General features: G+C 38.8%; 1 protein-coding gene across 1 annotated transcript in view; it reads left to right on the top strand.

Annotated features, from left to right (window-relative positions):
- Nucleotides 1–14,938, top strand: part of LOC121384116 (serine/threonine-protein kinase 32A-like) — a 122,270-nt gene that overhangs the window by 103,469 nt on the left and 3,863 nt on the right. The window contains exons 6-9 of the mRNA XM_041514356.1: nt 6,591–6,694; nt 8,148–8,258; nt 9,303–9,428; nt 13,657–13,800. Coding sequence (XP_041370290.1) covers nt 6,591–6,694; nt 8,148–8,258; nt 9,303–9,428; nt 13,657–13,800 — 485 coding nt within the window. The remainder of the gene's footprint in view (nt 1–6,590; nt 6,695–8,147; nt 8,259–9,302; nt 9,429–13,656; nt 13,801–14,938) is intronic.

The raw sequence follows: 14,938 nt of genomic DNA, 5'->3' as shown, positions 1-14,938 counted from the left end.
TAATTTCAGTTCGGTTTGACGTAAGAAATAAAGTAAAAATGTTTTGAAAAAACCCAACCACAAAACAAAACAAAAAACCTATTTATGTGCAATTTAAAAAACAATCTGCTCAGAAATAAATAACTAGTAGTAGTATAGGTTATTAGCTTTAAGCCTTCCGGCGCATAGGCATACATTTTATATACAAATCAATAACATTTGACAAGTGGTGCATATATGGAGGATGGACAATTAAATATGTTGAGAACGAAAACATAATGCATTTTAAAGATATTTACCAATATTACATAATTTTTTTCAGTTTTGTATAGACAATAATTGACATTTTCGATGCGACCTTTCAATACCGTAATATCTACCTTGTTGAAGAAACAACTGGTGAGAAAAAACACAAAATTTTGTTGTGAGAGTATTATGATAATCTGGCGATGATATTCTAAGGTAGCAAGCAAAACGTATCTATTAAATGCTTATATATATATTACATTTACAAGCTTTAGGATTTCAAATTTCATGGGGAAACACTTTTTGGGTTCCGTGCCCTGAGGTCATGGGAACCCATCGGAAGCTGTTTTTAGGTTCCATGAAAACAAGTTATGGGAACCCATTTCTTATACCATAATGTAATGGATTGTCAAAATGCTATGCAGGTTGGGTAATATGTTCGAATCTTGCAAACTGACTTATTATTTTAAATGACAACAAATAAAGGTTCCAATCCAGCCAACTGACTGTTGTTTTACATCAAATAAAGGTTCCAATCCAGTCAACTGACTGGGTTTTTTTTTTTTTTTTTTTACATCAAATAAAGGTTCCAATCCAGCTAGCCCGAGTACTCTGACTGTAAGAGAGCTAGACGGACATTTGGACATAAACACGCTCTCATTACAGTCAGAGACCAACCTATGTCTTTTTTTGGCAATTCCTGACTACCAAACGGTAGGCAACGAGTCCCGCTCTAATACCACAACAATCCTATGTTTGACGTCAAATACGTTTACATCAATCATTTTCGAGTTAAGTGATACAAAAAAATCCGCATATTAATCACTAATACACTTACTACAGAAAGAAACCCGACAGCACCCACATTCAGCTACGCTTCGTGACACTCCGTTTCAACAATTGCAAAGCTCGGCGATCTATTTCGAGACTGGGCGATTCCGCCTTGTGCAGCAGTTACAGGGGTCATCTCATAAGAGGAGGCAGTACGTAGCACATACTTTTGCCGTATCCTGTCGATAACACCCCAAATGTATCCTTCAAATTCAAAATGGAATCAATAATGTGTAATTGTTTTGGTTTAATGACGTAATGAAATCCAAATTCATCCAAAACGGCATTGGCCAACTCTTCCATGTTGTAACTTCGCTTGATATGAGACGGCCCCTGTAACTGCTGCACAAGGCGGAATCGCCCAGTCTCGAAATAGATCGCCGAGCTTTGCAATTGTTGCGACGGAGTGTCACGAAGCGTAGTTGAATGTGGGTGCTGTCGGGTTTCTTTCTGTAGTAAGTGTATTAGTGATTAATATGTGGATTTTTTTGTATCACTTAACTCGAAAATGATTGATGTAAAGGTATTTGACGTCAAACATAGGATTGTTGTGGTATTAGAGCGGGACTCGTTGCCTACCGTTTGGTAGTCAGGAATTGCCAAAAAAAAGACATAGGTTGGTCTCTGACTGTAATGAGAGCGTGTTTATGTCCAAACGTCCGTCTAGCTCTCTTACAGTCAGAGTACTCGGGCTACAATCCAGCCAATACAACTGACGGGTTTTTTTTTTTTTTTACATCAAATAAAGGTTCCAATCCAGCCAACTGACTGTTTGCATTACGGCCAGTTCTGGGCTGAAAGTTGAGTCCGCCCATGCTATCCAACGCACAAACCCGTGAAAAGAGACACATTTTCAAACTCAATATTTTCGACGCAGTCGCGCCCCTTACCCTCCCCTCCACATTACATACGCATGCTATTCTGACTGACAGCTACATAAATATAACAATTTACGTCATTTCCGCCCTTAATGAAAAGACAGGAAATAGTGGAGCTTATTCGATTGTCACCTTCAGTACTCAAGTGCGTGCGTGACATCGGCAATAAATTTGTCGACTTCAGTGACAGTAATAAAAAGTTAATTATTTTTATCAAATAATATTTGAATTAAAATCCTATTTTAGGTCCCTAAATTTAACAGCGACACTACAAATAATTAGCGCCAGTGATTTTGGTTCAAATGTGCAATGTACATATGGATCAATTATTTATATATATGCGTACTCGGGTACAATGTAGGCGTATACCTATTATTACCTACGTCATCGAAACGGGAATGGACCCGTGTTCTTTGAAGTAGATGTCATGATGTCAATATTACAATTTCTGGTCGGGTTTGATTTGAGCGCGGTGTTGAACTCTGATTCGGGTTTACTCAAACACTGAGAGGTATGGCGAACACAAAAATCCGAATCGGGTGTCGTGATTGTGTTGAAAACTATCTCCAGTAGTTTTATATGAGAAACATTATTATTTGTATAATTTATTACATATAGATAAATATATATATTTTTTTAATCGACATAATAATCATGGGAAACGAAATTTCGGTTCCGTGGTTTTGCCGACACACAACCGGTAACGATCGTTACCGTGAAATCCGATGGCCTGCACATAGGAGAGTTTTCTAGCATAGTGTCTCTCTCTCTTGAATAAAGTTATCAGTTAAACGTATATTCAGGCCCATATCCAATGGGGGGGGGGGATGGGGGGGGGGGGGGGGGGGGGGGGTCGGTCGACCCCCTCCCTCCTACCGGTGACTTTTTTTTCAATATGCCCTCGGAACTCCCTAAGCAACTCTGGCGCTTCGCGCCCTCGTGTGAGCCTCACCATAAGCCTAAACGACCCCCCCCCCCCCCCCCCCCTCAAAATCCTGCTACGGGCCTGATTTGTACATTTTAAAAAAAATATACTCTTCAAAAAAAGAAACGCATAGAGCATATTTTTCATAACATTAATTTTGAAATAACACAATAGTGAATGTTTTAGTATTATCTTATTCTATAGCTAGTGGATATGATATCATGCAATTCTGAAGCTGACAAAACGCATGATTTGACGTCAGCACGTGCAAATATGTTTTTCACAATATCCATAATAATGGTTGCAGAGCTCACATTTATCACTTACAAATCATGCACGTACAGCACGTGCACTACCCCTTGACAGAAAATTGAGTTACATTCACACACGCATTATCGATAGTGTCGCTACGTAACGTTGAAATTATGCCCAGGCTGACAGAACCACAACGTAACAACGCAATTGGCCGGATGGAAGCTGGGGAATCGCAATCAACAGTTGCACGTCTTTTCAACACATCTCAGAGTACAATATCTAGGCTTTGGCACCGTTATCAGCAAACTGGAGTGTCACGTGACCGCCCCAGATCCGGTCGTCCCAGAGTTACCACACCGGCGCAAGACAGATACATACGTCTACGACATTTACGTGACAGATTCCTAACTGCTTCATCATCAACTTCTGCCATACCTGGGATGCGAAGAATTTCGGACCAGACCGTAAGAAACCGTTTACGTGAAGCCAGTATCCGAGCTAGAAGATCAGCTAGACGGATAATTTTAACCGCGCAACATAGGCGTCTACGGCTTACATGGTGCAGACGTTGTCTGATATGGCGTCGACAGCAGTGGCGAAGAGTGGCTTGCAGCGACGAGTCGCGTTTTTTGCTTCAACGCGCCGACGGCAGAGCTAGAGTTTACCGACGACGTAACGAGCGTTATGCCAATAATTGTGTGCGGCAGGTGGACAGATATGGAGGGGGGAGTGTTATGGTATGGGCGGCCATCACTTACACTGGCAGAACAGACCTTGTACATGTCCCAGGTCATCTAACAGCCCAACGTTACTGCAACGAAATTCTCCAGCGTCACGCCATACCTTTCAACGCAGAAAATGTCATCTTCCAGCACGACAATGCACGACCACATAGCGCACGTATAACAACAGACTTCCTGAATCAACACAATGTCGGAGTGATGCCATGGCCTTCAAGATCACCTGATCTTAACCCCATCGAGCACCTGTGGGATGAACTAGATCGACGTTTACGGCAACGTAACCCTGCGCCACAAACGCTACCCCAGCTGCTCCAGGCTTTGCAACAAACATGGGCTACAATTCCCCAGCCTGTGCTTCAAGCATTATTTGATTCCATGCGTAGGAGGTGCCAAGGCGTCATTGCTGTTTATACTCGATATTAGTATCCATGACCGTGACCTTGATACGATGGCCTAATCATGTTGATTTGATAGACGATTTCATTCCAAGTGATGATCTAATCATGTTTAACAAGTTTCAATTTTACTGCTCTGGTATTGAGCAAAGATATGATGCTATAAATTTGCAATCCAATCATAACATATACCAGTTATGCGTTTCTTTTTTTGAAGAGTATATTTCAGTACTATTGACATGCTGATTACACCAAACATCTCTAAAACCTAGTAATAACATTGTAAAGCCAATTAGAACTATTTTGACATTCTAGTATATCATCATATTGTGATTTCATATTAAATTTCATAGCATGAAAAAAAGCGTTCCCTGTGGGACGGACTATAGCTCATTCGGTAGCCAGTACCCTTGCGTCAGGTGCATGGGTCGGAGGATCGAACCTCCTCGGTGGACTCCTTCTCTGATTGGGTTTTCCCCATATCCATCATTGCCCCAAAGCTGGTATATCAAAGACCATGGTATGTGTTGTCCTGTCTGTGGGGAAAGTGCATATAAAATATATCTGGCTACTAATGAAAAAATATATAGCGGATTTCCTCTGAAAACTATTTGTCATAATTACCAAATGTTTGACATCCCAATAGCCGAGCTTTAATTAATCAATGTGCTCTGATGGTGTCGCTAAACAAAACAGAAATGCCACTAAATTTGTTTACAGTATAGACACCTCAAAACAAATCGGTGTCACGTGCAGGGAAATTGAACAAACTGGAGAGGGATAACAGAACAGATACTCCCCCCTCCCCTGGCAACAGTAATCTGGTGGGGGATGTACCTATGGATGACAGCATGGTGTTAGCATTTACGGTTGCTGTAACCCTGAGAAAAAGAAAAAGAATGCATTCCATTATCATGTATCTGAACTGTCAATACTTTTTGGGATTTTATTGATTACGTCATCTCAAGGAAATTCCAGTGAACTAAGCAAGAATGCGCTACGTACATGTTAACGTTACCACGTAAATATGATATTGGTATGCGTGGTTATGGTTGGCACAAAGGTCTGTCTGCTGTCAGTCAAAACATCAAACGGGTGCAAATGACCATGCATACCAGGAGTAAGTGATCTGGGGCCTAATTCACTAAAGTCTTTCAACTTTGCGATCTCGCAGTGCAATGCTAAACGACTCACAAAGAGGATGCTTTGTTGTCTAACAGAGCCTAAGAGACCTTTCTGAATTAGGCTACTGGGGCCCCGTTCCACGAAGCGATCTTAGCCCTAAGATCAACTTAAGTGCATAGGGTAGTTATGCACTTAAGGTAATCTTAGGGCTAAGATCGCTTCGTGGAATGGGGCCCTGGTAACTGATTTGTACCACGCCCCTAAGTGACGTTGCGTGACGTGATACGATGTTTGGGCAGTTGAGAGGTGGGGCTTAAAAATGTGTGGTTATAAAGATTTACTGCACACTTTTGTCAACCCCCTGCTACCGACTTAGTCGGGCTGCTGGTGCTCCCTTGCAACTGCCAGTGCAGGCGGTCCCTCCTCCCCCCCCTTCCCCCACACACACTTTTCCTGTCATGGACAGGCGTGCCCTACAACAGTTTGTTCTGAATGTGCACTTAAAACCCTATGACCTGACCTTTTGTCAATGGAAAAGTGGATCCAGGAAATAATTTTTGCTAACAGAAGGGCACATGAACCAATTCACCAAAAGGGCATCTCATTGGGGGAAAATAGGCATTTAAATATTTTCAGGGATGGACGTGTCCCTTAAATTGGAATTGCAGGTGCCTTATGAACAGGGTCATATTTATTACATTTATTCAGAATCAAATGTTTTTGATCAACCATATATTAAATACTAGTATATTATGCATGGAAGCCTAGCAGCCTAAAATACAGAGGTGGATTCAAGGGAAACCCCTTCCCTGCCCCTAAATATTCAAGTGTCCCATTTTTTCTAATAGGATATCATACCCTTTTGACAAGCTGGTCTATGTGCCCTAGCTTTTACTGTTAGTCTCCCCCCCCCCCCCCCAAAAAAAAAAAAAAAAAAAAAAATCCCCACAAAAAACAGAGAGTATTTTTCCTGGATCTGCCCCTGAAATAAGTATTGTGGTAGTAAAAAAAAAAGAACCAGGATACTGTAACAGAGGATCTTTGCTGGGAGCACAAAAAGGTAATTTAAAAAAACAATAATAATTAAAAAACCCAACACTTTTTATATTTCTCTGGGCTGCAACTAACCATCTGCACCTCCTCTAGGTGTGACCCTGCATCTACTGTTTAAGTTTTCACTTCTTTTAGTTTATTATGATTTCTGTATTTGCAGCTCCAGAGGTGTTTTGCACAGCTTTAGAGGAATGCCGTGGGTACGAGTTTGCGATTGACTGGTGGTCATTAGGGGTTGTTGCCTATGAGTTACTTAAAGGAAGAGTAAGTTTTATCTCTAAGCAGCTGTCTTATTTAACAGGGTTTTTTTTCTTGATTATACATAAAACATTGGTAGTAAATCTTAAGGCAGAGATGAATTTTACTTGTAGAATGCAGGATATTGTATTTCAGGCATCTAGTTTTCACATTTTATGGGGGAGCATACCAGTACCCATTACACACACACCCCCCCCCCCCTGGAAACTTTGCTTTGCACCCTCAATCTCAGTCTACTTGCTTGTGCCGTGCTGTTTCTGATGAACTCAGTATCTTCTTTTAACAAGTTGATATATTAATAGTACTGTTGTCGTATGACTTGTGACATAATGACAAGAAAGAGATGTTTGTTCAACAATACCACCCCTTGCCCCCGATATTAATAACAATGAGGCAGAAGTAGTGACATATGTCTTGGAGGCATGATAGCCACCCAAGTAGGGTGTATTTTTGGAGCAGGTTTTATTTATTTTATTTAAGTTCAAAAATGATTTCTTGGAGTGAGGCTATACTATACTGATGTTCAAAAGAAACTTGAAAGGCTTGAAATTGTATTATAGAAAACCAACAAATGGTTTGATGGGATATGAAAGTATCTTGAAGTTCAACATTAATACGTCACCATGCTCTTCGTGATACATGCAAAGTGTTTAAAAGGTGGTTTCTAAATTGGTTCTTTTCGATTAGCAACAATATTTTTCAAATTATTCAAATTTTATTTATGTAAAGTTTCTTTCTGACTTCAGTATATAAGTCATTTGATTAATACACTGTTTGATACCCATAGTAGGGTTTAAGCTGGATGCCAAAAATTAATTACAATTTTGCAGATTTGATCAGAAAATCTGTAGCCAAATTCAAGTACCGGTAAAATTTAGCTAAAAAGAATTATTTTTAAATTAGCTATGACACATACAAATGACACATAGGTTTCGGAATTAGCTTTTAGGCGAATTGGTAATGACATATTTATAGGATATTAAACAAGCTTCCATTTCGTATCATGTTTATTTCCAGAGTGAAATAATTTTCAATTGTCACAAGCTTTAGCGAGTGACAATGAAAATTATTTCACGAGGGACATAAACATGATACGAAATGGTAGCGAGTTTAATATCCTATTTATTACCCATAATCGATCTTAATTTATATCACTCATCTCATTTTGTTGACGTTCATGTAAGGTTGTAGGGCGCCAATTGATGACATCATCGTGTGATGTCAAAAGTGTTATGTCTCACTTGACATTCTAGTGGGACATATCACTTTGATATGTACCAAGATATTTTTAACCATATGGGTAATAAATTTATCAATTTCAACTTTGAGTACGTTGCATCTGGCGATTTAGCGAATGACAGTTTAAACTCTGCATACAGTACATGTAGAATTTATTAGAAAACCCTGTACCGAATTTATCATGTGTATATATAATATAATATTATGTGTTTTGTTTCAGAGACCATTTGAGATCCACACGCATATGTCTCTAGTGGAAGTGAAGCATCTGTTGTATAACTATAAGTTACACTATCATGGTGACAACGGCATGCGTGATCTATTGCGGCAGGTACTCTTCAAATGTTAACTTCATAACAAAGTAAAGTTAAAATCAGACAATAGCCAAGTTGTTTATAAAGAATACTATATGAGTGGCTGTTAAAAAGTTTGTTTTGTTTAACGACACCTCTAAAGCACATTGATTTATTAATCATCGGCTGTTGGATGTCAAACATTTGGTAATTTTGACATATAGTCTTAGAGAGGAAACCCACTACTTTTGTCCATTAGTAGCAATGGATCTTTTATATGCTTCATCCCACAGACAGGATAGCATATACCATGGCCTTTGATACACCAGTCGTGGTGCACTGGCTGGAATGAGAAATAGCTTAATGGGCTCACTGATGGGGATCGATCCTAGACTGACCGCGCATCAAGCGAGCGCTTTACCAAGTGTTGGGCTACGTCCCGCCCCAATCTGATTAAAATTAGCTCTACTGGTCTACCAGTAGATCTAACAGCATTGCGTGGACTCCCATGTCCAGGTGACATTTCATCTATAAATAACAGTTTAAATATCGACCAATTACACTTTGCCTGTTATAGCGTTATTCGAGAGCATACAAATTTTAAAAATATCGGGCGAGACTATTTATGCAGTAGGTGAACTTATTGGTCTATTTCAACATTGAAAAAAACAGGGGGGAAATGCAATAATAAACTCTGGATTGTTTACTAGTATAAACAGATTTTATGGCTATACCATCACGTTTTTTAAAACAAATTTGATATAATTTTATATTGAAAATAGTTTCCGGCTTACTTCGTAATTCACCCGAATCATTTCGAATACCCTCGGTATAAACCCGAATGTTTTCATATACTTTTCAAATCACAGGCATGATTTTGCAAGTAAGGTTTTGATTGGTCGAATGAAAGGTCAACTGGACATGAGCTCCAACGGGCTGCTGTTAGATCCACATGTAATAGTGGAGCTAATTTTAATTAGATTGCGTCCCACCCCTAAAATATGAAAGGTAGTTTTGTGTGGATGTTTTATGTTCTTTATGCCTAAATTATTACACATATTACCATATATCCATTTGCTCAGCTCCTGGAGCTTGATCCAAAACAGCGGTTGTCATCTCTAGCTCACCTAAAGCACCACCCCTACTTGGCGGATAGTCCCTTTGACAAGATTCTCAGAAAGGAGATCAAGCCATCATTCGTGCCTTCCGTGAGTACAATCCCATGTCATTGTTTAGGGACCATCCATAATTTTCACATTTTTACGAGCGTACAAACCATACGCGGGAGGGAGGGGGTTAAGGGGCCAGCGTACACTTTTTTTGAAAATGAAAAATGTCAATCAACATTTTTCATTTTCTGATGTCCACTTTTAAGGGGGGGGGGGGGGGGGGGGGGGGGTCAAAAGTGTACGGTTTGTACGCTCGTGAAAATGTTGAAAATTATGGACGGCCCATTAGAGGAATAGCTACAGGGTTTTATTTCTAAAATTTGACTTCACGCTCATGTATTTGACTTTAGGAATTTTCAGTTTCATTTCAAATACTAGTACGTATATCTTATTAAGCTCAGTTATGCTATACATGTATTTGTTTAATTTATTATATCTATTTTGCATTACAAATTGTTTAACAAGTGTTATGTATTGTCTTCAAAATATGTCTTTATATATTAATAACAAAAGGGAATTACAGTAGAATCTCGCTGGCTCGACCTCGGAAGGGTCGATCACACCGCAACGCTCGAACCAAAAACTAAATCCCGAGTTTTTTTGTTCAGTAAACCCTTATATTAACTGCTGAAGGGTCGAACACGTCCAGGGTCGACTATAAGCCTTCGCTCGAACTAAATTTTCGGTCCCATCTATGTGAATAGCTATATTTCCCTCGAACTGGTGATCCATGAAATATCAATTAGGCCAAATAATAAAAAAAAAGAGTTGGTGATCGTCCTTTTGATCACACAAATCAGAGTGGGGGGGGGGGTGTTAATTTTCTGTGAAAAACTTTATAAAACCCTGGAGACCAGGAGTAGCAGTCAACAGCGCATGCGCCTGGATGTTGTAGTTCCTTCACTGGCCGCCAGATGGACCTGGTGATGGTTTAACCCGTTATGGTGCTTAAGAAAGTTGAATTGCAATCTAATTAAAATTAGCTCCACTATTACATGTGGATCTAACACCAGCCAGTTGGAGCTCATGTCCACCAATCAAAACCTTACTTGCAGAATCCTGCCAGTGATTTAAAACTAACAACACTGCGTAGTTCCCAATGTCCAGGTAACATTTCGTATGTAAATAATAATTTAAATATTGACCAATCACACTTCGCCTTTTATAACGTTATTTGGGAGCATACAGATTCTAAAAATATCGGGCAAGTCTATTTTAGTGGCTGCAGTACAGCGAACCATACCAATACGTACGGGGTGGGTTATCAGTTTTCAATTTTACATTAAAAATTATTTATTTATTTATATATAAAAAACCCCAACTAAACAGTCTTCAGTTTTACATTACAAATTATTTATTTTATAAAATAAAACATGTTTTAAGGCATTCGTAATTCACATGAAACATGTCGTATACCCTCAGGATAATTCGGAATGTTTTCAATTTATTTTTAAATCACTGGCAGGATTCTGCAAGTAAGGTTTTGATTGGTGGACATGAGCTCCAACTGGCTGGTGTTAGATCCACATGTAATTGTGGAGCTAATTTTAATTAGATTGGTTGAATTGCTGCTATCCCGACATATTTTTAACAGTTTTTAACAAACTAAAAAATAAAATAATTTCAGGGGCGGGTGCATTTTTCAGGTACGGACGGGGACGATCACCAACTCTTTTTTTTTATTTGGCCTTATGGCAAACCGCCAAACAGGACTAACAATTGCTGCGCTTGGGCAGTTGGTTATTATAACCTTCGGATTAATTATTTAGGCGGAACGAACTATAGAAAGAAAGAAAGAAATGTTTTATTTAACGATGCAGACAGATGAATCAGGGAATCGCAACACTAGCTATGCAATCCTTTTGTCACCACACTTGTCATGTTGTTTGTTAACGGATATCGGTAATGATCTTTCAAGTACAGCTAGTGTTACTGCAACTGTTAGATGAACTGTGATACCAATCAAACAATTAGTGCACAAACGGGCCTCAGCATAAAGCGTTACTTTGAAAACGACTACATTTCTGAAAAGTGGGCAGTGCTGCGTTTTTTATTGTTGAAATATTCAGATTGTTCAGTAATATGTTCATGTAAATACAGATCAAGAATTTGCCATTTATTTATTTGATTTCAGTGCATTTACGTGTATTACACAATTTGTATCTAATTCAACTTTCTAACTGATGTTACGGAAATGTCCGATGTTGACTGAATGGTTCGGTCGAACTACCCGATGGGTCGAACACTTTCTCGAGCACCGACGGGGTTCGAGCCAACGGGATTTAACTGTATATACATTTACATTAGGAATTTGTATGCCAAAATTAGGATTCAAACACAACATAGCCTTTGGGGAATGGTGCTGATTATCGAAATCTAGAAACTTAGGTGATAAAACCTTGAGCTATGTTGTATTTGACTATTTGCGGACTGTCATAAATTAAATTTGATTGGCAATGTGAAGCAGAGGTAGTAAAGTAGATGTGTATGTATATTGTGAAAACAGGGGTCGAATTTTAATTTTGGGGAGACATGGAAAGTGTTGCTTTCAGTTTAATAACAACAATTAGGTCACCAAGACAAGATGAAGGGGCACGAAGGTAAAACTGGCTGCAAGCATGTTTGGTTATTAAAAATTGATTTGCCAAACCGTCAGTTCTTTTTTTCGCTAATTTTTATTATTTTTCGCAATTAAGGATACATGCATAATACAACATTGGATGTATGGGAAGGGCACAGAGGCAAACCAGGTAGCGCACCACAGCATTTTTCATGCCATCAATAAAGTTACTCTAGCCTATGCAATTTGTTGGATACGGATGCCTAGATATGTGTGTGGTTGTCATGCATTTGTATTGACTGGACAGTAGCTCAAATGTCTTCTGGTCCTAGCCCGCGGTCACGGCCAAACTCGCACTCTGCAAGTCCACAGCTAATAACTATATCAAATGGCAAAACTAAGTTTAGTTGAAAAAAAGTTTGTTTTGTTTAACGACACCAATAGAGCACATTGATTAATTCATCATCGGCTATTGGATGTCAAACATTATATGGTAATTCTGACATCAGACGAAACCCGCTATTTTTTTTCATTAGCAGTGAGGGATCTTTTATATGCACTCTCCCACTGACAGGAAAGCACATACCACGGCCATTGACCAGTTGTGGTGCACTGGTTGGATTGAGACAAAACCCAATAATTTTAATGGATCCACCGAGTTGCTTCAATCCTGTGATCCAAGCACTTCAAGTGATCACTCAACCGACTAAGCTAAAATCGGCCCCTGTCATCGACAAATGTCCCATTTTAGGTACACAACAGCAAGTAAGGATTGGGCAACCACAACATGTTCTGCCAGTGCTGTGGTAAAATTCAAATCCTGTGAGTTTAATCCCAACACACTGAGCATAATGTTTTCTCATATTGCATGTTAGCATAATACTATCTTATGTGGTGTTAGACATGGAGTTAGTTTGGGGAACTATTTAAGATATTACTGTATTGATCAGGCCGTAGGAACGACTTTAGTAGTTGGGCGGGGTTTGGGGGGGGGGGGGGGACACTGACGGATCTGGTACAAACTCTATATCAGATTTTGGTTACAATGGCAAACATTAATGTGATAAAAAAAAGTCTCACAAGTTGGGAGACATATGCCCCCCCCCACCCCCACCCCCCACCCCACCCCCCACCCCCCCCCACCCCCTGTTCCTACGGGCCTGTTGATACCATGTATAAATTCACATGATACATGTAAGTGGAGCTTAAACTATAGTCTCAGGTGAGTGGTGGGGAGTGAGAGTGATAGCTCCCCTTAAATGATGAAGACTGCAGAGTCCAATCCTATCTCATATTGTTACAGAGTTCTTACACGTTCTGGAATGTCCTTGAAGTTTGTGATTTTAAAATCCAGGCCTGGAATGTCTTGGAAAAAGCATTAAATTTTATTTTGTCCTGAAAATGTCCTGGAAATTTAGGCCAAAAATTTTATGATTTATTTTTTCCACATCTTTACTTTTGTTGTCCTCATAACCTGTCTAAAGTTAGATTTAGAAAACAATTTGTTATAAAAACATTCATTGATTGAATGAACATTTCATGTCCTGGAAAAAAAAATATGTCCTGGTCCTGGAAAAGTCCTGACATTTTATGTTTTTGCAAGTGTAAGAACCATGTGTTAGTATTTATGATTAAATACACTAATTTTAAAACTGCTCTTTACCAGGACAAGGTGAATTTTCTGTTTTCCTCTTCTTCCGTTTGCAGAAAGACCACCTCAACTGTGATCCAACATATGAACTAGAAGAAATGATTATAGAAACAAAACCACTACACAAGAAGAAGAAAAGACTAGCGAAACAAAACTCCAAAAAGACCGATTCCTCGACTCAGTGTTCAGTAGACGTTCCAGTAGGTTGCTAACTTCCTAACTCCATCTTTGTTCCTTGGTATAGGCTAGGCTACTAGTCTGCTCCATGGCACTAGTTAGCAATATCCTTTTTCATTTCATGATTGAACATTTGTAACTACAGTAACCGTTTGGCACTCAAAATAATTGTTTTCAATGTGAATGTTAATAACACAAATAGTGGCTTACAGTGCCAGAAAATTGATTAGAGATTTAGAAAGTGAAACATTATAATTATTTTTCCTAAAAATTTTTTTTATATATACATGAATGTATGAGTACTGGAACGATGTTTACTTTTATTTTATTCACATTAACAACTAAAGTTCTATTTATTCTGTTTTTAACAAATCTTTAAAGAATTGTATTCAAATAACATTTTATAATAAATTTATCATTAAAAATTACAAATAAAGATGTGTAAATGGGAACATTTTAAACTAAGTTACATCATTTTGTATGTTTGCCTAATTGTGATGATGTCATATTTATTTCTGACAAGAAGTTTGTTTTGTCCACTAGAGCACATTGATTAATTAATCATCGGCTATTGGATGTCAAACATTTGGTAATTCTGACTTGTAATCAGAGTAAACCCTCTACATTATTCCTAATGCAGAAAGGGACCTTTTATATGCACAATCCCACATACAAGATAGCACATACCACGGCCTTTGATATACCAGTCGTGGTGCACTGGCTGTAACGAGAAATAGCTCAATGAGCTCACCGACGGGAATTGATCCCAGACAGATGGTACATCAAGCGATTGCTTTACCACTGGTCTACATACCGCCCCTAGTTCTGACTAAGGCATCGATTAGTAAGTGTTAAATTTCCCCACCATATGGTGTTACAGCAATAACTGGTCTTTTCTTAGTACACTTGTATTAACAAAAATGTATATACAGTGAAACTCCTTTAAAACTGGACACCCTTGGGACCAAGTAAAAAGTCTGGTTTTAAGAGGTATCCGGTTTAGAGAGGTTCTCTTCAGTATATATATTTAAAAAGGGGCTGCAAAAAATGTCTGGTTTTTAGGGAATTCCACTTTACAGAGGGTCCGGTTTTGAGAGGTTTCGCTGTATATATTTTCCCTGTTACAAATGGAGTAGTAAATGCTATAGCATCACTCACTTC

The sequence above is a fragment of the Gigantopelta aegis genome, chromosome 10, assembly GCF_016097555.1.
Source record: "Gigantopelta aegis isolate Gae_Host chromosome 10, Gae_host_genome, whole genome shotgun sequence".
NCBI classification, from domain to species: domain Eukaryota; kingdom Metazoa; phylum Mollusca; class Gastropoda; order Neomphalida; family Peltospiridae; genus Gigantopelta; species Gigantopelta aegis.
The sequence above is the reverse complement of the archived record's forward strand: the minus strand, read 5'-3'. Positions and strand labels throughout refer to the sequence as shown.